We start from the raw sequence: 17,302 nt of genomic DNA on the forward strand, positions 1-17,302 counted from the left end.
GGCTTTAGGACGACGGTAAATGCCAGCACACCACTCAAGATAAAACTATATATGCTCGTCAAAACAATTTAGGGAACACTGATATTTTGTAGCACTGTTCATTCGATTCCTTTTAAATTTGGTAAATGGCCTCCTGATCGGCGGCTAACGTACTGATATTGAAGACTACCCTTACTCAAGTGACTTCATGACCAGAACAAAGTATTTGAAATCATACTGGACTCGTCAACGTTCATTTTGACCAGCACTCATTTTCATGGAAATTTTTGTTGTAATCTCCTCCTCACAGCTGCCGTAAAAAATGGAGATCGTGCATTTGCTCACTTATTCCTATGAAGCACGAGCCACAAGTAATTTATGTGCGAAATTTGGGTTGATAAAGGCAGGTCGCTGTGAAACTGTATCACTGTGTTCAACATGCCACAACGTCGACACCTCATGATTGAAGAACGAGCCAGAGCTATTGTGTGGCTGAATGAGAATGTTTCACAGCGGGAAGCTGCTCGAAGGTTAAATGTTAGTCCATCCGTCATTTGCAGATTACGTCAGCGATTCCAACAAACACAGACAGTACGTGATAGACCAAGGTCAGGACGCGCTCGTGTGACAACAGGAAGACAAGACCGGTACGTCGTTGTTGAAGCATTGAGGAGGAGAACAGTCACAACAAACCCTCTTCGAAGGCAACTGAGGGCTGCTACAGGAACAAATGTCAGTGACCAAACCCTAAGAAACCGTATAAGGGAAAGAAACATTAGGCACAGACGTCAAGCCGTTAGACCGCTTCTTCTTCCTCGTCACAGAGCAGCCAGAGACACATGGGCACGGCAACACCGACAGTGGACAAGACAACAGTGGTCAGCAGTTCTTTTTCCTGACGATTCTCGGTTCTCACTGCAGCATAATGACGGTCGTGTTCTTGTCCACAGACGGCATGGGGAACGTTTTGCTGACGTCAACGTCCGTGAGCACAATCGTTTTGGGGGTGGTAGTGTCATGGTGTGGGCCACCTTCTCATTTCATCACAGAACCAATCTGTACGTCATTAACGGGAATTTGAATGTTGTTCGCTACAGGGATGAGATTCTGAGACCAATGGTGATTCCTTGTCTTCATCGAATAGGCCCACAGGCGGTTTTCCAGGATGCTAGACCTCATCGTGCACGCATAGTCACTGACTTTCTGGGACAAAACAATGTTACTCGCATGTATTGGCCAGCATATTCTCCTGATATGGCACCTATTGAACATGTATGGGATCTGTTAACGAGACGTGTTAGGGAGAACCACCCTCCACCTCAAGATCTGCGCCAGCTTGCTCAATGGCTGAGTTTGGAGTGGCATGCTATCCCACAGAACACACTACATACATTAGTGACATCCATGAGGCGTCGTTGTGTTGCATGTGTGGCTGCTAGGGGCGGACACACTCGTTACTGACTTTTCTCTCATGGCCTGGATTTCCAATTTTGACCCCAGTGACATTATTGACAGCAACACTTGTTCACGTTATGAAATGTAGTGGATTGTTCATGATTCTTTCTTACTGTATACTCGGTCATTATTGAATTTACTACACGTCTTCGTCTTCTGTTCCTTTTTGATTTTAAGTGCAAACATATCAGTGTTCCCTAACTCCTTTTGAGAAGTATATAAAGTTGTTTCACCAGGGTTACAACACTCAAGGCCTCAGTTAATCTTATAAAAAAGACATGTGGACCAATAAAAGAGGCAAACCCTTTCCATGTTGTTACGAAATCTCTGCTAGAGTCGACTGTACGAGTCCGAATATATCATGAGCATGACTTTAATGTTTCACTATTATTACCGTAAAGGTGTGAATATCATGCTTCACTGGTGGTACCCTCATAAATACACGCAAAGGCAAGTCAATTGTTCACTTGTAAAATAAATTATCTGGAGTCAGTGCCATAGGAAATAAAAGTGATGATCCAGGCTATATTAGAGTTCACGAGAGCTAGTTCAGAAGAAGGTTGCACTGTGGATGACACAGTTGATAAATATTCCAGTGAGTGAAGTTATATATGATATCCGTGACAGTCATCTACCCTGTCGATTAAATAAGGAAAGATATTTTAATGTCAATATTGTTGATGGAAGATTGTCGGATGACTCGGGTGAATTTACTTCTTTCGGATCAGACGGTTTTACAACCCTTGATTATATGTGCGCTGTATCTGCCTTGTTTGAATAATACATTTTTTAAAAATAATTAATTTTTTTTGAACATATTTTAAAAAAACATGGCACCAATAAATAATGATTATAAAGAGTTTTGGAAATTAAATTGAAGAAAATGAAGTGAAAAAAACAGTTAAAAATAATATTACTACTATTAAGTGGCAAGAGTGCTTGAAACAATTTCCAAATCCTACAGGAGATGACGAAGGCGACAGTCAATTTCCAATCCATATTCGCGAGATTTTGCATGATTCATGTATTTCGCGTTCAAGCCCTACGGCCAAATTGTTAAGACTTTCAAATATCCTGTAAATGATGGATTACCGCCAGAACATATACACAATATAAATGTTACAACACAATATTGAACGACATTTTTCAAAGAAAATCTACTATAAAGGTTACTACCCAAAATCCATTATTGTTCCTTTATCAACAAACGATAATACATAACATCGCAATAATTACAGAAGTTTCTCACTGTTGAATACAATGAGTAACATCTTTTGATCCATCCTGAATAAATACATTTGTGTAAATGTAACAGATTATTGGCGAATATAAAGGGTATTTTATAAAACTCATACACAAGAAGAAGTAAATAGAGATTTTATGGTAACTTTATTGATTTTATAAAAGCGTTCCATATGGTTGACAGAAGTTTGTTTTATTATCTTCTAAATAATAATGTACATGGCAAATTCTTCACAATAACGTAAGTATATATATATAAGCACTTTATACTAGCGGTTGCACTTCAAAATGGATATTAGTTGTCTGAATAATTCTTTAGCAAAGCTGGTTTTATGCGTGGGGGGAAACAACAAACCAACCAATAACCGTACATAATCGAGTCGGGATCAAGCCAAACCAATGGCCCAAAATAGTATCTTACAATTAAACTTCTTTCCATACAGCCCGTCCTCCCTTATGTGTCGATGTATAGTTGTCAATCGATACATGACCTGCACGATGCTTCGGTGTATGGTACAAGCCCAGATTGTTTGATGAATGTAATCAAAACAAGAGTTTGCCACTAACGTGGCTATATCCCCCGCCCCTGTTGCAGAATTTATGACATAAATAAATCTTAACAAACCCTAACCTTTTTTAACCGAGGTGGAACTTGTCATGGAAATTGTATTAAAAAAAGAAGAGTTTGGAACCTAAGTCCATCCTTGTTGCTATGGAAACGTAAAAAATAAAGATTTCTAAAATTTATAAAAAGCAAAAGGCACCAGTTCAGCATGTACTTGACAAACCTGCAAAGTGTCATGTAAATAAATTGAAAGGTTTATGAGTTATGATCCGGAAACAAACCCTACCCTCACAGAACCTAAGTCCATCTTGTTGCCATGGAAACGTAAAAAATAAAAATTTCTAAAATTTCTAAATAGCAAAAGGCACCAGTTCAGAATGTACCTGACAGTCCTGCAAAGTTTAATGAAAAAAACATTGAACGGTTTATGAGTTATGCTCCGGAAACGAACCCTACCCTCACAGAACCTAAGTCCATCTTGTTGCCATGGAAACGTAAAAAATAAAAATTTCTAAAATTTCTAAATAGCAAAAGGCACAAGTTCAGCATGTACCTGACAGACCTTCAAAGTTTGATGAAAAAATATTGAACGGTGTATGAGTTATGCTCCGGAAACGAACCCTACCCTCACAGAACCTAAGTCCATCTTGTTGCCATTTAAACGTAAAAAATATAAATTTCTAAAATTTCTAAATAGCAAAAGGCACCAGTTTAGCATGTACTTGACAGACCTGCAAAGTTTCATGAAAAAATATTGAACGGTTTCTGAGTTATGCTCCGGAAACAAAACGTGACGGATGGACGGACGGACGGAGCCCGTTTCTATATCCCCCGCCTACTTTGTTGTTATTTAAACATGTATACACTGACAAACAAAAGTAACTGAGATCGTATTAATTACTTAAAATGATTACCTATTGTGACATGATATTTATGACTTTCGTGGTTGATCACTGTTCGCGTGTACACAATAAAGGAACTATCAACACACACCAGGGTCACTTTGAAACAGTAGGGTATTAGGGAGACAAGAAAATCAAAATGCTAGTATATATATACTGATGGAAATGAATAAAGTAACAATGAACAATTTGTTAATAATAATAAGCTTTACTATTCGTAGATTTCGATAAGGGCGCATACAAGTTCAACAACTGTCAGAATCAAATGTTGAGATGTGTTTGTGTGCAATGTTTCCCACGTGTATTTGGCAGACAAGGCTTGAACCCATGATAGCATATCATTGTACTGTGTCTAAAACTATGTGTTCCCTTATTCATTTCCAACAGTCTATTTCTGGTGTGACATGAAAATAACCACATTTTTATACATAATCTGTGTACATTTCCTGTATTTATTGCTGGGTAGAATGAAAAGAAAACCACTTCCTTGAGCACATGTAGTCAGTTTCATCGGAATTAAATAACAGTACAAGAAGAATTAATTAATTAAGTGACCACAATTACTTTGTTTTTGGGTACATATAAATCAGACTAATCCCATGTAATCCTGTGAACACAGGTGCAGTACATGATCCTAGTTTCCGTTTTGTTTTGTTGTACTGTATATAAAGAAAACATTTTGCAACATCACAACCAGCAGCCGTAATACTTCTAGAACAATATGGCTGCCCTCAGGCAAATCACCCTCTGCCTAATAAAAACTTGCTTACACGTTTCCATGGCAACGGAAAGAATATTGATGTTTTACATCTGAACATGGTGTATGCTTTAGATTACCGCCTGGTGGATTGTTGTGAATGTGTCATTGTCATCTATTAATATCTGTCTCAGCACCGTGATGCTTTCTACTGCCCTGCAAGCTGTACCACGCACAATCTGGGTCATATGTATGCGATGTTCGTGAATTTGTGAACGTATTTTGTGATTTGCTCCGACACGATACACGATAGACCCAACTGCATCCATCAAAATTACATTAAACACAAGTGAAGATGTATGTGTTTCACCACAGAGAGATGACGGAACAGTGAAGGTTTATACATTTTTGTCCCGAAAAACAAATGGACGGTAGCATGGCAGTCGGGAGATAATAATATATAAATCATATCGGTGTTTTTTTTAAAACAGATAACCATCTGTGAATAAGTAACGAAGTTGGGCCAACTCTTTTCGTTAAATTATTTCAGTTTCCCTGTTTCGAAATATCTACAACAAAAACAACACAAGTTCAAATTCTTGATCAGTTGTGTATATCAGTGTCATTAGGGTATCTACTTGAGCAAGGCCAGCATGAAGGACAGCACTGAGAACAGCACGAGGAGAAGTGAAGGCGGAGAGGTACAGGCGTCACAGGCAGCAGGTTTCCCGAGCTCCTCCAATTCTGCCAGGACATCTCCAGTTCTCTTCGGACAGGAACCATAGGCTGTCTTAATGCAGCTCACAGACAGCTGCGATGAACTGAAAATGCCAAGATTAAATGGGACAGGCTCAGTGAGGATGAATTTCGAAATATCTGAAGATCAGGATGGCCAAATTCTCACGTCCTCATTTTTCTTACATTTCGAAATTACTATCATACATTAATCAAGCGGTGCTTTATGAATTTGTGTTATACTTTTTGGCTACTAAATCCATAGATAAACAGTGATGCAGTCACACGTGTATTCAACTGACACACAGAACAGAGTGATATTCGTGTGCCTTTTTATGCATTCTTTCAATATTCTATAGCACTCTCTGAAATACGTTTTGGGTATACCTGCAGATGGTTGCGAGGTATCCATCAGGCGTTGACAAGTCAGAACCTCCTGTGGAGCCATTCGGCACACAGTTCAGCAGGGTGGTTGACCTACCAGTTTCTGCCGCGCATGCATGGTCCACATCTGAATAAATACACACTCAGAGGTTCAGATATAGACTGTCTTACAAGGGACATTATGCAACGTAACTACAATGTTTTATATGTACAAGTTTGCTTTGCTGCTTAGACAGTGATATATTTACAAGTGCTTGTTTACATTTTGTAAATACTTATTTCGTAACAATAAATATTTGAACATTACCCCTAACCCTAACCCTAACCCTTACATACTCTAAACCTAACCCTAACTCTAACTTACCCCAACCATAACCCTAACCCAAACTTACCCCAACCCTAACTTACCCTAACCCTAACTTACCCCAACCCAACCCTAACCCTAACTGACCCCAACCCTAACCCTAACTTACCCTACCCCTAACTTACCCAAACCCTAACCCTAACCCTAACCCTAACCCACTAACATGATGCTGCAACGTAAAGGCCAGTCTTTCAAGCACAGTTACCGTTTATGTTGTTACACAAGTAGTCGAGTGCCTTTTTGATCTGGTCAAGGGATGGGAATGCTCTTTGCCAGGCAGATGGAATGCAAGCGAGGAACTTGGCATATACACATCCACAGAAGTCGAAAACAAGTGTCTTGGTTCTGGAAAAGTGTACACATGTATTACTCAACAATGCCGCGGATGGAAAATGAAAACACAACATCCAACTGCCATTCAACTGAACACCTGACAACACACTCAATCACCATGGACACGACCGTCGCTGGCTACTGTACACAGTGAGACAGCTACAGTAAACAGTGAGACTGACAACTATACAGGGTGAGACCAACTACTGTACAGAGTGAGACTGGCTTCTGTAAAGAGTGAGACTGACAACTGTACAGAGTAAGACCGGATACTGTACAGAGTAAGACCGGCTACTGTACAGAGTGAGACTGACAACTGTACAGAGTAAGACAGGCTACTGTACAGAGTGAGACTGGTTTTGTACAAAGTGAGACCGGCTACTGTACAGAGTGAGACTGGCTTCTGTACAAAGTGAGACCGGCTACTGTACAGAGTGAGACTGACAGCTATACAGAGTAGGACTGGCTTCTGTACAGAGTGAGACTGACAACTATACAGAGTGAGACCGGCTACTGTACAGAGTAAGACTGACAACTGTACAGAGTAAGACTGGCTTCTGTACAGAGTGAGACTGACAACTATACAGAGTGAGACCGGCTACTGTACAGAGTAAGACTGGCTTCTCTACAAAGTGAGACTGACAACTGTACAGAGTAAGACCAGCTACTGTGCAGAGTAAGACCGGCTACTGAACAGAGTGAGACTGGCTTCTGTACAAAGTGAGACCGGCTACTGTACAGAGTGAGACTGACAACTGTACAGAGTGAGACCGCCTACTGTACAGAGTAAGACTGGCTTCTGTACAGAGTGAGACTGACAACTGTACAGAGTAAGACAGGCTCCTGTACAGAGTGAGACTGACAACTGTACAGAGTAAGACAGGCTCCTGTACAGAGTGAGACTGACAACTGTACAGAGTGAGACCGGCTACTGTACAGAGTGAGACTGACAACTGTACAGAGTAAGACAGGCTCCTGTACAGAGTAAGACTGACAACTGTACAGAGTAAGACTGGCTTCTGTACAGAGTGAGACTGACAACTGTACAGAGTGAGACCAGCTACTGTACAGAGTAAGACCGGCTACTGTACAGAGTGAGACTGGCTTCTGTACAAAGTGAGACCGGCTACTGTACAGAGTGAGACTGACAACTGTACAGAGTGAGACCGGCTACTGTACAGAGTAAGACTGGCTTCTGTACAGAATGAGACTGACAACTGTACAGAGCAAGACCGGTTACTGTACAGAGTGAGACTGACAACTGTACAGTGAGACTGGCTTCTGTACAGAGTGAGACTGACAACTGTACAGAGTGAGACTGGCTACTGTACAGAGTAAGACTGGCTACTGTACAGAGTAAGACAAGCTACTGTACAGAGTGAGACTGGCTTCTGTACAAAGTGAGACCGGCTACTGTACATAGTGAGACTGACAACTGTACAGAGTAAGACCGGCTTCTGTATAGAGTAAGACTGACTTCTGTACAGAGTGAGACCGGCTACTGTACAGAGTGAGACCCGCTTCTGTACAAAGTGAGATCAAATACTGTACAGAGTAAAACTGACAACTATACATAGTGAGACCAACTACTGTACAGAGTAAGAAGACCGGCTTTTGTACAGAGTGAGACCGGCTACTGTACAGAGTATGACTGGAAACTGTACAGAGTAAGAACGGCTTCTGTAAAGAGTGAGACAAGCTACTATACAGAGTGAGACTGGCTTCTGTACAGAGTGAGACCAGCTACTGTACAGAGTAAGACTGGCTTATTTACAGAGTGAGACCGGGTTCTGTACAGAGTCAGACCGGCTTCTGTACAGAGTATGACTGGAAACTGTACAGAGTAAGACCGGCTTCTGTAAAGAGTGAAACCAGCTACTTTACAAAGTGAGACCGGCTTCTGTACAGAGTGAGACCAGCTACTGTACAGAGTGATACCAGCTACTGTGCACAGTGATACCAGCTACTGTACTGAATGACACCTGCTATTGTACACAGTGATACCAGCTACTGTACACAGTGATACCGGCTACTGTACACAGTGAGACCGGGTACTGTACACAGTGATACCAGCTACTGTACACAGTGATACCAGCTACTGTACACAGTGATACCAGCTACTGTACACAGTGATACCGCTACTGTACACAGTGATACCAGCTATTGTACACTGTGATACCAGCTTTTGTACACAGTGACACCAGCTACTGTACACAGTGATACCAGCTACTGTACACAGTGAGACCAGGTAATGTACACAGTGATACCAGCTATTGTACACAGTGATACCAGCTACTGTACACAGTGATACCAGCTACTGTACACAATGACACCTGCTATTGTACACAGTGATACCAGCTACTGTACACAGTGATACTGGCTATTGTACACAGTGAGACCAGGTAATGTACACAGTGATACCAGCTATTGTACACAGTGATACCAGCTACTGTACACAGTGATACCAGCTACTTTACACAGTGATACCAGGTAGTGTGCACAGTGATACCAGGTACTGTACACAGTGATACCAGCTATTGTACACAGTGAGACCAGCTACTGTACACAGTGATACCAGCTACTGTACACAGTGATACCAGGTAGTGTGCACAGTGATACCGGGTACTGTACACAGTGATACCAGCTACTGTACACAGTGATACCAGCTATTGTACACAGTGATACCAGCTATTGTACACAGTGATACCAGGTATTGTACACAGTGATACCAGGTACTGTACACAGTGATACCAGCTATTGTACACAGTGATACCAGCTACTGTACACAGTGATACCAGCTACTGTACACAGTGATACCAGCTATTGTACACAGTGATACCAGCTATTGTACACAGTGATACCAGCTACTGTAAACAGTGATACCAGCTATTGTGCACAGTGATACCAGCTACTGTACACAGTGATACCGGGTACTGTACACAGTGATACCAGCTACTGTACACAGTGATACCAGCTACTGTACACAGTGATACCAGCTATTGTACACAGTGATACCAGATACTGTACACAGTGATACCAGCTACTGTACACAGTGATACCAGCTATTGTACACAGTGATACCAGCTATTGTACACAGTGATACCAGGTATTGTACACAGTGATACCAGGTACTGTACACAGTGATACCAGCTATTGTACACAGTGCTACCAGCTACTGTACACAGTGATACCAGCTACTGTACACAGTGATACCAGCTATTGTACACAGTGATACCAGCTATTGTACACAGTGATACCAGGTATTGTACACAGTGATACCAGGTAATGTACACAGTGATACCAGCTACTGTACACAGTGATACCAGCTATTCTACACAGTGAGACCAGCTATTGTACACAGTGATACCACCTCTTGTACACAATGATACCAGCTACTGTACACAATGATACAAGCTATTGTACACAGTGATACCAGGCACTATACACAGTGATACCGGCTATTGTACACAGTGACACCAGCTACTGTACACAGTGATACCAGCTACTGTACACAGTGATACCAGCTACTGTACACAATGACACCTGCTACTGTACACAGTGATACCAGCTACTGTACACAGTGATACCAGGTATTGTACACAGTGAGACCGGGTACTGTACACAGTGAAACCAGCTACTGTACACAGTGAGACCGGGTACTGTACACAGTGATACCAGCTACTGTACACAATGACACCTGCGAGTGTACACAGTGATACCAGCTACTGTACACAATGATACCGGCTACTGTACACAGTGATACCAGCTATTGTACACAGTGATACCAGCTATTGTACACAGTGATACCAGCTACTGTACACAGTGATACAAGCTACTGTACACAGTGATACCACGTAGTGTGCACAGTGATACCAACTACTGTACACAGTGATACCAGCTACTGTACACAGTGATACCAGCTACTGTACACAGTGATACCAGCTACTGTACAAAGTGATACCAGGTATTGTACACAGTGAGACCGGGTACTGTACACAGTGAAACCGGGTACTGTACACAGTGATACCAGCTACTGTACACAGTGATACCAGCTATTGTACACAGTGATACCGCTACTGTACACAGTGATACCAGCTACTGTACACAGTGAGAGCAGGTAATGTACACAGAGATACCAGCTACTGTACAAAGTGATACCGGCTATTGTACACAGTGATACCAGCTACTGAACACAGTGAGACCTGTTACTGTACACAATGATACCAGCTATTGTACACAATGATACCAGCTACTGTACACAGTCATACCAGCTATTGTACACAGTGATACCAGCTACTGTACACAGTGATACAAGCTACTGTACAAAGTGATACCAGCTACTGTACACAGTGATATCAGCTACTGTACACAGTGAGACCTGCTACTGTACACAATGAGACCTGCTACTGATCAAAATGAGACCAGCTACTGTAAACAGTGAGACCTGGTATTGTACACAGTGATACCAGCTACTGTACACAATGAGACCTGCTACTGATCAAAATGAGACCAGCTACTGTAAACAGTGAGACTGGGTACTGTACACAGTGATACCAGCTACTGTACACAGTGATACCAGCTACTGAAAACAGTGATACAAGCGACTGTACACAATGATACCAGCTATTGTACACAGTGATACCAGCTACTGTACACAGTGATACCAGCTACTGTACACTATGATTCAAGCTATTGTACACAGTGAGACCAGCTTCTGTACACAGTGATACCAGCTATTGTACACAGTGAGACCAGCTATTGTACACAGTGAGACCAGCTACTGTACACAGTGATACAATCTATTGTACACAATGATACCAGCTACTATACACAGTGATACCAGCTACTGTACACAGTGATACCAGCTACTGTACACAGTGATACCAGCTACTGTACACAATGACACCTGCTATTGTACACAGTGATACCAGCTACTGTACACAGTGATACCGGCTATTGTACACAGTGAGACCAGGTAATGTACACAGTGATACCAGCTTTTGTACACAGTGATACCAGCTACTGTACACAGTGATACCAGCTACTTTACACAGTGATACCAGCTACTGTACACAGTGATACCAGCTACTGTACTGAATGACACCTGCTATTGTACACAGTGATACCAGCTACTGTACACAGTGATACCGGCTACTGTACACAGTGAGACCGGGTACTGTACACAGTGATACCAGCTACTGTACTGAATGACACCGGGTACTGTACACAGTGATACCAGCTATTGTACACAGTGATACCAGCTATTGTACACAGTGATACCAGCTATTGTACACAGTGATACCAGCTATTGTACACAGTGATACCAGCTACTGTACACAGTGATACCAGCTACTGTACACAGTGATACCAGCTATTGTACACAGTGATACCAGCTAATGTACACAGTGATACCAGCTATTGTACACAGTGATACCAGCTACTGTACACAGTGATACCAGCTACTGTACACAGTGATACCAGCTATTGCACACATTGATACCAGCTACTGTACACAGTGAGACCGGCTTTTATACCCAGTGAGACCTGCTACTGATCACAAGGAGACCAGCTACTATACACAGTGAAACCGGCTACTATACACAGTGAAACCGGCTATTGTACACAGTGATTCTCTACACATTGAGAACGGCTACTGTTACATAAATAAAAATAAATGAAAAACACACGTACGATGCCTGACACAAGATCGATGTCGAACTTGACAGAAGAAATGTACTATCAAAAACTTGTGATATTGTGAAATTTGTGAAGAATCCTTTGATGGATGTTTCTTTCAGGAACTGCGATGAACACCCGATGGTGTCCTGTGTAAGGTGGGGACATTCTGAGAGGGCGCCCTGGCTTCTGATGGCTGGTAGCGCTAACACTGAAACAACGGCAGGATGAGAATGAGAATCATTATGACGCACCTGCAGCTGCTTCCTGATAATCATTCTGAGTTTGTCAGTAACCGTGCCCGTGGGGTGCTTGCACTACAGACCCTAGTTGTAACCTCTGTTTTGATATTAAACCAGAAGATATGGAGTATACATGGGGAATGTTGATGGGGCCATTTCGCACTTCATGTAATCAAATAACAAATAACGTCATTTAGAAACTGTTTGACCCCCCTCTTGCAAATAAACGCTAAAATCAGCTGTCCATCTTTTCTGCTGTTATTTGAGTCTTTGAGAGGCATCTATCTTCATTGTCTGTAACGACGTTTGGTGGCTACTTCTTGTCCATTAAGCATGTTGATTTAATTTATGCACTTATTTGATTGTATAAAAAAAACAAGCGTAGAGGGTATTACAAGGAGAGGGACCGGATCGAACATCGCTGCACGCTGATTTTTGCGACACGCAGCGCGCTGATTGGCGCCCGGCCTGAGCCTCGGTTTTCCAAATCGACCCGACCCTTGTGTTTCTTTTCCATAGGAAATGGATTTTATCATGGGAGAGAAAGCACAACCCCCGGTTCGACCAATCAGAGACCCGAACAGGGCGAGCGCGCCCTCTGATTTGTCGACAACCCAAGCGTCTGATGGGCCAGATTTCGATCCTGTTCTTTTGGGTAGACATGTCCACCGCCACCACGATCATGTTGTGGAACGGTGATCTGAGATCTAAAGGTGGACCAACATGGACAGACATGGACGTGATGTAGGAATGCCTACGTGTTGTATTTTTGTGTTTCCATGCAGGTGTTGGCACTCGTGTATGCCTGCGTGGCATTTTTCTTACTCGTGTCTCGATGCAAACGTGTTGCCACACGTGACTACAAACAGACGTTTATAGAGGCATAGATCGATAGACATACGTAACGTTGTCACTCGCTCATCCACGCCTAGGTGTTGGCACTCGTGTTTGCCTACATGCGTGCTGCCATTCGTGTCTCCATGCAAACGTGGTGTCACGCATGTCTTCAAACAGACCTTTATATATATATATATAGCCATTCGTACTCCACAGATGAATCTTGGATCCATAAGCATCCGTCAGCTCAGTCACCATGGATCCCTCACTCGTATTCGTACTGCCCTTCCTCTCTGCCATTCTCGATGCGATTTTTTATTACAAGTGACACTGACTCCACTCGAGTGGCTTCACTCTTTATAGGAGAAGGACCGGATCGAACATTGCTACATGCTGATTGGTGCAACACGCACCGCACTGATTGGTCCATTCTGCCGCCCGGCCCGAGCCCTGGTTTTCAAAACCGGCCCGACCCTTGTGTTTGTTTTCCATGGAAATGGATTTTACCATGGGAGACCTCTGATAGGTCGACAACCCAAGCTTCTGATTGGTTAGATTTTGATCCTGTTTTTTCTAGGGTGTGCATGTCGATCCTGTTTTTTCCCTCGGGTGTGCCTGCCGATCCCCATCCTAATAACAACACAACACCTATTTTTTTGTTCAATTTTTTTTTAATCCCCACTCACATGAACCAATAAAACAAAAACCACAGGATGAGGGGGCGTCCCTGGGATTTTGGTGAACAGGTAACTTTGTCACTAGGAGTGAACAAGACACTCTGCTCTTCTCTTCCATGCTTCTTCGGACAACAGACGTCTGTATTTTTCGTTCACTTCTCCATCAGGACAAAACACAAACAAGTATTCTCAGGGGACTTTGGCGTGCTTCAGATGTTCTTTCCAGGGTTTGTCTGTGGCTTCCAATTGGCAGAGTGTCACACCCCAGCAATAACAGATAACAGATCACCTCGTCCTGGATAGAAATAGCCAGCCATGGCCATGTCAGAAGGGGTCTGGGTCATCTGTTTAGGCAGCGTTTGAAAAGACCTCAGACGTTCTTGAAATGAATCAAAGCCAGGATGAGAAGGATGATTCCAGGTGTTAGAAGGGGAAAGCAGAACACACTGTCGGTGCTTTGCGTGTACACGAAGCCCGCATGGGCCATGTCTTCAGCGGTCTGGGCCTTCTGCATTGGCCACGACTCAAGTCAAAGAACAGGTGAGTGCATGGTTCTTGGGTGGCGTCTTCATAGGCTTCATGAGATACAGCACGGATGTGTTTCGGTGATGACTTTTCTTGGTGAACCATCGCAGCACTTCCGTTTCTTCTTCTTTCGTATTGTTGCCCAGCAAATCATGGATGACAAGCCAATGCAGGGCCACTCCTTTTTCAGGCAAGGCACGATCCGCTTCATTCATGCTATGCACAAACTCAAGAGTGACCCCTAAGCGGTCTGCCATCTCATCCAACTCATGATGGAGCGGTTGCCATTCGCTGTACACCCAAACGATGCGATGGGATGGCGTATCCAATACCTCGGGACGATGCATCTTAAGGTGTTAAGATACATATAGAGGAATCAGGGACAATGTCACCATTGGAGGTGTGGGTCAAATGGTTGACTTGTGCACCATCAGAGTGGAAAGAATAATTGACTCGTGCCGACGAGTTCAAGCCAAAGCCAGAACACCACAAAACGCCATGCTACAACTGTAGCTACTTTGGTCGTTGGCCGCTACCAAAGTAGCTAGGATGACGCTTCCGGTTCCTGATTCCGTTTCCCGTTTTCCGGTTCCCGTTTTTTCATCATCTTCCTCCAAACGGCCCTTTTCAGGGCCACCCATCTCTCCCGAAAGATCGCTTCCATCCTTGCTTTGACTACCCTCCACATCCATCACACCAAAACAAAGAACCCTCCTCCTCCTCCCTCTCCCTCCCTCCCGCCGCCGCCATCTTAGATGGGGAGATGCCCCCCACGCCTCCCGGAACCGGAAGTGCCGCGACCTTGGAGGCGCACGCATTACCCACAATGCCGTCTTCGCGCATGCGCAGAACCATTTCCGGATACCAGGGTTCTGTCAATAACTACACGATTGTTGTTGTAACACGATGCTAAACAATGCATATGGAATCCCGTTAACGCACATGTTTTTATACCCATTCTTGGGTAGTGAAATGCAAGGGGCTTGCATAAATGTCAACTTTTGCATGGAATGCATGCTTTTCTGTAGCAGTTGCGTTTTGGTGACTTGATTCCACACATGTACTACAATATTGAAAACCAAACTTTACTTGTTTGAAAAATACACTTAAATATTTGTGTCACAGGAACTTTTGTTGTTGAGAATATGTATGTTCGAATGTAACCAACTGAACAATTGCCGTCAATTATCCAATCAGACTGAACCAAAAATCACACTGCTTATTGACGATTACTGAAAATAATTTTGCTGATCTTCGATTGTGTCATGATGTAGAAATGCAGTCCAAAATGACGTCTGAATTCCAGCCAGCTGCGATGCTGTGTTTCTTTTCTACGAAATACGGCTAGAGAGTCGATTGATGACGACAACGGGGGATTGTCTTAAGTGTTCCGTCTGATAGTGTACCGGGTCGGGGTATGTAGTCTATGGCCCCCTTTCTCTAGCGTATACAAAAGTCTGCCTGGGGCACGACAGACCTTTTCTGCCTAACCACCTGTCTGTTCACAGTGCGATATGTCGCGTGACTTACACCTGGAAACAGCTCTTCACCAACATTATCTCATTTGGAAACACTGCTGTGTACCAGATACGTGGAAGTTAGATAAAAACAAAACCTAAATACCTTGTTCACTTTGCAGGATTATGGAGAGGTTAAAGAGGTTATCACGCGAGTTTGCAATGGTTTGTTTGTTGTTCAAAGCACGAATGGGTTGCTGAATTCTAACCCGGATCTTCACGGGTCGTTTGCAAGTGTAAATACCCTGTATTAGAAATAAACAATGCATCAGCGAGTCTTACCGATACTCTGTACCTAATTATTCGTATGTCAGATGTGTGAAGCTTTGGTTAGCGATAATTAATATGCCAAATGCGCGCTTCGGGAGAAAGGTTCTGCTGTATGTTCGTCAGTTGACGTTATGCTACGGAAAACTGAAATAGAAATATAAAATGTTACCTGCAACGAAGACGATGAGACCCCAGGGCTGCATGATGTAAGCAGGTCGTATACTGATCTCACACACAAGACGGGCGCTTTTCACAACCTCCCGTCACTGCTCTCTGGGCAATATGACGAGATAATGCTTGTACACTGACGTGATTCTCAGAAACAGCAGTGATCGACAATGCCTAATATGGATATTTAACTAGGTGGTGTGCGGAAGCAGGTGACCTGGGAATTCTCGGAATCCGAACTCAAATAAATGTATAATAACTTTTTCTACCCCTTTTTGCCCTGAACTCTCATACTTAAGCACAAAATAATACGCTTGCGTCTGTATTCAACGTTTAAATTGTTCAGATCAACACTGTACTTTATTACATTACACATGGTGGTGGACCAAGCATTCGTAGCTGTCTAAGATACCGAGTTTAAGACTAACCTTGTGTTTTAATGGCGATGTGTTTATGATCAACTCTGCAGGAAGCGGGCCGTAAATTAAATATCCTCGGATAGGGCTAACTGGCGGGCTGTTCCTCATCGATAAACACAGTTGGGACATTTCATTATCGTATGATGTGTGATTGTCCAAAATCCCATGCAAGCAACAATAGGCTTGGCCACAAATTTGTAGCAAACTGTTCTGGCATCGCCTCCTCTCTGTACAACCTTCTAAAAAAAGAGGCGTCTTTCGAACTATTGCCAACAGCCAATCAAAAAGCTAGCAAGCTATAGATTAGTGTTATAT

The 17,302-nt window shown here is 42.9% G+C and overlaps 1 protein-coding gene across 1 annotated transcript; it reads right to left on the reverse strand.

Annotated features, from left to right (window-relative positions):
* Positions 1-4,967: 4,967 nt before the first annotated feature.
* LOC124142989 lies at positions 4,968-16,725 on the reverse strand. Its single transcript, XM_046511764.2, has 5 exons — positions 16,570-16,725; positions 12,348-12,543; positions 6,529-6,668; positions 5,963-6,086; positions 4,968-5,661 (listed from the first exon to the last, which is right to left on the reverse strand). The coding sequence occupies exons 1-5, from the start codon at positions 16,601-16,603 to the stop codon at positions 5,475-5,477; spliced, it is 681 nt and encodes a 226-aa protein (XP_046367720.2). The 5' UTR covers positions 16,604-16,725; the 3' UTR covers positions 4,968-5,474.
* Positions 16,726-17,302: the final 577 nt, after the last annotated feature.

Source organism: Haliotis rufescens, unplaced genomic scaffold (assembly GCF_023055435.1).
Source record: "Haliotis rufescens isolate VD_foot unplaced genomic scaffold, xgHalRufe1.0.p SCAF_4, whole genome shotgun sequence".
Lineage (NCBI taxonomy): Eukaryota > Metazoa > Mollusca > Gastropoda > Lepetellida > Haliotidae > Haliotis > Haliotis rufescens.